The 7,264-nt window shown below is 32.7% G+C and overlaps 1 protein-coding gene across 1 annotated transcript in view; it reads left to right on the forward strand.

The window, feature by feature from the left end:
* VPS13A (vacuolar protein sorting 13 homolog A) overlaps positions 1-7,264 on the forward strand; it is a gene marked incomplete at its 5' end in the record, with an annotated part of 68,961 nt that overhangs the window by 47,246 nt on the left and 14,451 nt on the right. The window contains one exon of the mRNA XM_010725764.3: positions 4,668-4,674. Coding sequence (XP_010724066.3) covers positions 4,668-4,674 — 7 coding nt within the window. The remainder of the gene's footprint in view (positions 1-4,667; positions 4,675-7,264) is intronic.

Raw genomic sequence — 7,264 nt, forward strand, 5'->3', positions numbered from 1 at the left:
TCTTTTTTTAAAAAGTTGTGATATTTCAGTAAACGTTTAGTAAATTCACATTAAAATGAAATTATCAGAGTTTTACTAATTTCTCCTAATTATTTATACTAAAACATTAAAACTTAGGAATCATAAAATCATACATACAGGGAAAAACAGTGAAGAATAATTTACCTGGCTTCCCCATCCCAACTCTTTGTATGGAGCTGTTAATTTTTTTTTTTTTTTGAGCAGTATTGATGCTGTGTTTATTCCCTGCCAGTATGATGGGCTCAGGCAAAATGAGCCATAGCTTGCCTTGTGAAAAAGTATTTTATAAGAGCTCGGGATGATAATCCTTGCATGCTTTGCAATGTTTTCAGAAACATTAGGGCTTTTATGTTATTGCAGCTTACAGTAATGTGTCTCAGCTGAAAATGCATAATGCACCAAAGCTGTTCATAAAGACAATGTAATGCTTACTTTGCTCACAGTGAAAGTGAAAGAAACTGAAGCCATTTAAATTATTTCATGTGTCATGTAGTCTTAGATATTGCTGATAGACTTGCCTCAACTGGGAGGCAAAAATCTAAGCTGCACTAATTAGATCACAAACACGAACTTCTACACTGTACACAGTAGCATTACTTACCATGAATACAACCAGCAAAACCTTCATAGAGAAGAAATATGCATGTTTTGCTTTTGTTTTGTTTCCTCTTATAAAATGAAATTTCTGTTACTGAGCATTAAAATGATCTGTGCAGGATGAGTTTTGATAGGAAATAAATTTTAGTGTAGAACTGATTCTTCTAGTAAATAAAAGCGATTGCCTTGTCATTTCCTGCAAAGACTAAAAAGCTGCCATAGTTACTAGATGGGCTGTGGTGTACAGTTGGAAATGCTTTCTTTGTTCTCTGTTTTTATTTTTATTTTTTCTCCTTTTCAGATGCTTGGGCCACTATCTTTGTACTGTAAGGTTTAAAAGTAGAGCCCGCAGCTCAAAACCATCCTACTGCATAAAGTATTTCTTTTGATAGGCTGATAGTAACATGTATCAAATATATAAAATTCTGCCAAAAATGCTATGTATAGATTACTCTGATGACCACATCAAATAATTAAAAACTTAGTATTTTGTAAGTACCACAACATGGTTGGGTTAGTTCACTTGAAAATCTCTACAACAGCGATTCAGTGACTGGAACCAACTCCAAGGAGTGCAATTCTGATATCAGAGTCTTGTTTCTTGGTTCTACTTTGAGTACTGTCCAAAGCTATCATTGCCATCTAACTGCAAGAACACTTACTGTAGTTGGAGACCCTGTCTCCTGATGTGTTTGGCCATTTTTAACTTGTGTGTCCAAAAGGAAAATATTACTGGGTCAATCAAGTCTTATTTACTATCTCAAGCTGTGTTCCCTTATGGGTTTGTAATCCACTTCCTGTTTTCTGAATCTCATTTATGCCTCTGTTTGGTGATATCAAGTGTCTGTTCCATGTGCAAGTGTTAAGACTATACAACTAATTCAAAGGTAGCAGTTGCAGATGTTCCATCCTTCTCAGAGAAATTGCAGAAGATGTTTCTTCAAAATATGCTTGCTTTCAAAAGGTGAATTTCCTGCATCTTTCTGATGTTCTTCTATGATGTCAAATGCCTGACATTGAGCATGTTGTAAAAACATATTCTGGAATTAGAATTTTCTGTGTTTACAGGATACTGAAGTTATTCTTATCTTATGGCATTCTAAAATTGGATGTACTGCAGCTCTTCCTGTGAACTGTCATAAAACTGTAAAAGCAACTTGCAAATCAATGATCTTCTCAGGGAGAAAAGATTCAGTGTAAAGCTAAAGCTGTAACATGGCTTTCCACAAGCCTGAGAAGCAGATGGTGGAGGAAAAAGAAGCAAACTTTTAATTTCAAATAGGTCCTTATGAAATGCAACCATCATAAAATCATTAAGGCTGAAAAAAACCTCTAGGATCATCTCCATTGATTTACTTTGAGTAATCTTGGGTTCTTTTCCATGGAGGATCCACAAGCAAATCTTAGAGAAAGATTTCTTTGTAGTGGAAATGGGCAATGTATTCTTAATAATCTTTTGTGAATATTTGAGATGTGGGTGGATGTTTTCACAGCTAAGATTTGTTAAGTGTGCACTGCTACTACTTATTGTAGTTTTACTTATTTTTTGATTTTAGGAGCTGTAGCACTGAAAAATCTTGAAATAAAAGAAAATGCGCTGGTAAGACAATGAAAGCAAAGACAAACTGTTGCAAAAAAATTATTATGGGACACTTCTTGGTTGATTTTTTTTTTTTTTTTCTGGTTCTTATTATAGGATGTGCAGCAACTTATATGAAAACTTGTTTTTGTGTGTGTGTGTGGTTTTTGTTCTTTTTTTTTTTTCCAGTACTAATGTTATCTAGTGAGTTTGAGATTAAGTTTAAGATGAATCTATATACTTACTAGCTTCAATTCACATATTTTGCAAAAATAAAACTCACATAGGAATGTGTTTAAATTAAAAAAAAAAATACTGGAAGCTATATCTTTTTCTATAGAATATTTCAGAAAATTTGCTGTGGGGAATGTGCATGGCTTAGCAGTCTAAATCAGAAGCTCACTGCTTGTGCATTCTGTTATATTTAATACCTTGGTTTTATTTATTTATTTGGTGTGTGGTGTTTTTTTTTTTTTTCTTCCCCTTCAATGGTTAAGAGATGTATTTGTTGTTAAGTTTATCTTTGTCACATAGTCCTATTTGACAAAGTTTCTCAAGTTGCTGAAATATTCTAAAATACTTTGTTTCAGAGTCAACTGGATGTGCCATTTAAAGTTAAAGCAGGACACATTGGTAAGTTACATTTTGTAATGCATTCCTGCTGGAGTCACTAAACATACTACTTTTCCTTGCAAGTGTCTTTAGGCATTCTAAGCAAGTAGTTTTCTTGATTTTCATACTTTGAACACTTTGAGTTTGTTTTTTTGTTGTTGTTCTGAAAAATGAACAAACGAATAAAAAAAAAAACCACCCTGTTTCGTTAAAGAGCTTGAAATGAGCTGAAATTTGAAGTTAAAATGTATGGAGTCTTGTTTAGTCATATCAACATTAATGAAAAAAGAACACAGTAGCAAATGAGCAGTTGTTTAGAACTAGGTCTCATCTGTTATTTCAGCAAGATTCATCTCTGATTTCGCCACCTCCTTCCCTTTGTCTTTTCCCTTTTATGAAATATTTTCTCACTGCCAGTTGACTGCATTTTAAAAGTTAATTGTTTCTTAAAGTGAACTAAACCTAAAGCCATATTGTTTCCCATAGACTTCCTCTGGAAATAATTTTTGTGTGTGTGACTAGCTTCATATTTATTAAAAATGACGCATATATGAAGAATGAGGGATGTTGTAATGTCAGCGTCATCATGCTTACACACGTGTATTCATTCTTAAGGCTCTCTTCCATGGAAAAAGAAAATAGATATGTTTTAAAAGTTCTGGTTTTGGCAGTGTTTTGCTGACTGATAATATATGAGTTGTTCTCTTTTGTGTGTGTGTGAGGGTGCTGTAAGTGAATTTGGAAGAAATCCAGTCTGTTGTGAAGAGTGAATATAATTCAGGGGAATTAGGAGAGGGACTTCAGACTTAAGTGTTTAGCTCATGCAGAAAACTTGCTGAATGTTCATCTGCATGCTCCTTAAGACAGACAACCCAAAGGAAATCCACCTCAGATACACTGGTTTTTATGTTCAATGAAGTAATTGTTTAGAGCTTTTGCAGTTAATGTCAGTTATCTTTTTAATAATTTCTTTCTGGTCATCTGTATATGACTGTATGTTTTTCTTTTGTGTTTGTAGGTCAACTTAACCTACAGATTCCATGGCAAAACCTTTATACTCAACCTGTTGAGGCAGTTCTTGATGGAGTTTATTTGCTTATTGTGCCCACAGCCAGTAAGTTAATATAGAGAAGAAAATGTGAAAATGTGTGGATGGGATTTCAGAAGTCTCTGTAGTTGGTTGATGTTGATTTCATGAGCTTTATTTCTGCTAGATACTCCAACCAAATCAAACTAGGTAAATGCCAGTGGAGAGTTCTTCAGCAGTTTAGATTCAGACAACTAATTTTTTGTTGTTGAGTTATTAACAAAATATGAGAAAAATTGCTTTTGTAAAAGTATCCAAAACCATAAAGTTTTCTGTATCTCACCTGTTAATATTGTGCATTTAGGCATAAAATATGATGCTGAAAAAGAGGCCAAGCAGCTCATGGAGGCAAGGCAAAGGGAATTGCAAAGGATAGAGGAAGCAAAGCAGAAAATAGCTGAGCAAGGTAAGAGTGAGAACAGCTAATTAAAGTGTTGCTATTTTTATTTTTTAATTCAAAAATATGTTGAATTTCTCACTATTCTAGGTATTTTGTTTTGTCCTGATATTTAAACTGAAGTTAGAGATCTTTATTTTCATATAGAAAGGTATGTGCCTGCAGGTTTGTCCTACGTAGTATTTAACTTAGCTGTTGAATATTTTGTATTGAAATAGTGTTCATCTTTGGAAAACAGGTACTGTCTTGAAATTTGAGTGTGTAGGTGGCATCAATACTGCAAAATGTTCATCCTGAAAGTATGAGATAGTTGTCATCTCATATTTAAATGCTTTTGAATCACCTGCATCATATCATAGGCTGAGGATATAAATGTTACAGGTCATATTGAGAGAGAACGTTTTTAAGAAATGAGAGTACAGAGTAATAGAAAATTTAAGTACCTGTCAAATGAATTTTATCATCCTACTTTTTATTCTGGTTTAGATATAAACATTCTTAAATGTGAACAGAATATTAAATTCTTTTTTTTTTTTTTAATTAGATAAAGTGAAAGAAGAGAAACAAGACACTTTTGTAGAAAAACTAGTCACGCAGGTCATCAAAAATCTTCAAATGAAGATTTCCAACATCCACGTTCGCTATGAGGATGATGTAAGTTATTTTGTCTATCATAAGGGGATGTGAACAACTATATTAAATAATGAACTTGCCTGATTTTTTTTTTTTCCCCTGTTATTTTGTATGTTGACAGATTCCTATTAAAGGTTTTAAAGTTTCACGGTCTTAAAGTAAAAAATGAAAACTGATAAAAAGCTTGTACCAAGGCATGAAGACATACGTGTGTGTATTTACTGTCTGCTTATTTCCAAATCTAAATGTTAAGCACAAGATAATCTTCTTTTGGTATTTCCCTCACTTTATTAGATCACAAATCGAAGTAACCCCTTGTCATTTGGGATTTCACTTCAGAACCTAAGTTTGCAGGTAATTTTATTTTTCATCTGAAAAGCATGTTGATGCATACATTGAGGTGACACATATCATATAGGTTATGTTGGTTTATAAGTTAAGTTTTTCTATCTGGTAACATATTATCTAATGGAAGAATTCTTCTAATCATGGGCTAAGCACAATGGTATTTGTTTCAAAACTATTTGGTTTATCAAATCAAGCACAAATATCAGAGTGGGGATATTGCCATTAAAGATAAAATGCTGGCTTTTAAAAAAATCTCTGGGAGGAAATTTTTATTCTGTCTTTGCAATTTGTGATTGCAAGGAATCAGTCTTTGATAAATATGTACTATTCATAATCTATGAGTGTTTTATTGAAATTGACATGAGCCGCAAAGAAGGAGGAAAAAAAAGTGATATCTTGTTTCAAATTGTAGTTCAGTTCTTTAATTTACAAGCTGCAGTTTTTGGTGCGGATAGTAATTATTTTGGACTGTATACATTCATTCTGGAAGTGGAGCTAGTAGAAGCAATATGCTGAATAGCTCTGACTTTGTAGCTTTTACTATATAACTAGTAATTGTAAAGAAATTTTGGTATTTAATAAAGAAAAATGGTATTTAAGTATCATTCTACTTTCTTGAATTAATTAGTTATTCTTTTTTTTTCTAGCAGATTCAAGAAACAGAAATAGCTCTTTTCTAACCTCTTCCCACAAACAATTTTGTATGATGAACCAAAACTGGTACTCTTATTACATCACTTTTGAAGTGCTTGTCATGTTGGTCTTAAGAGTGAATAGTAGCAGATAGAATTTCTGTTGGGCTTGAACTAAGCTGCTACTTCTGGAATTGCAGAATAATTCCAGTCCCTTTTTTCCTCCTTTGAAAATGCTTACCTATAAATAATACTAATGTAAAGAAAAACTGTTTGCAAGGCTGGAATCTTTAGGTTCCTATGTGCAGTGTGCCAATCACTGCATATATACATATATGAGTTTTCTCAGTAAGGAAGTCCGATGAAGCTTCTGATTAAGAAAGTCACAGCTTGGTAGTTCAAAATCAGAAGATAGTGTTGCTCCACTTTCAGAGGGTTTAATTATGATGATCATCCTGTTTGTTCTACTTATTTGTTTCAGTGATTATAAAATGCTGGGATTTAGTAAACAGCAGAAAAACTATCATTACTTTTCATTTCAGACCTCAGATAAGAATTGGAATCCATGTTTACATGATGAATCTGCCAAGTTGTTCTACAAGGTACAGTATAATCTAAATGCCAAAGAAAGAACTAGTGCAGTACAGACTAGCTATGAATTTGAATTTATTCTACAGTAAGAAGATACAACTGTGTAGACTTTGAAATACAAAAATGTGCAATGTGCAGTGAACAGTCTGAATATTCTTATTAATCCAGAGTTTGTGAAATACAAATTAAATTTAAAACTTTTAGATTTATTAGTATTTATATTCTGTTGTTTTTTCAGTTTGTACGACTGGATAACCTTTTTGCTTACTGGAATGTGAAATCTGAGATGTTCTATCACTATGGCTATAATGAATCATTGGTAAGTAAAGAATGACTTAAATTGTCTGCTAGTGTAGTTCATACTGTGAAGAAGTGAGCATGTTTCCCTTTCTGTTCTACTCTTATTTATGCCAGTATCTTCAAGAAATGTCTTGATAGTAATTGACGCAACAGGGAAAATACTAAGCTTTAAGCTTTTTATGTGATGGAAATCCAACAGCCATCTGAGAATCTTTGGGGAAAAAAAAGTCCTTCGTTGATTAGAGAAATATTCACAAGAGGTGGTCATTTCACTTCTCAGTGATTTAGTAGCTAAAAACAGTAGTCCTCTAATATATCTATTTAGTTATGTTTAAAAATGGATGCTTATTTCAATTTGAATTGTCTTTTGGAGGAATTAGCTGAAATATATCAAAATGTCAATCTCTTTTATTTTTAAAACTTTTATAATGTAATAGAATTTTGACTCTTTTTTCTTTTTCCTTTTT

This window comes from Meleagris gallopavo, chromosome Z, assembly GCF_000146605.3.
Source record: "Meleagris gallopavo isolate NT-WF06-2002-E0010 breed Aviagen turkey brand Nicholas breeding stock chromosome Z, Turkey_5.1, whole genome shotgun sequence".
Taxonomy (NCBI): domain Eukaryota; kingdom Metazoa; phylum Chordata; class Aves; order Galliformes; family Phasianidae; genus Meleagris; species Meleagris gallopavo.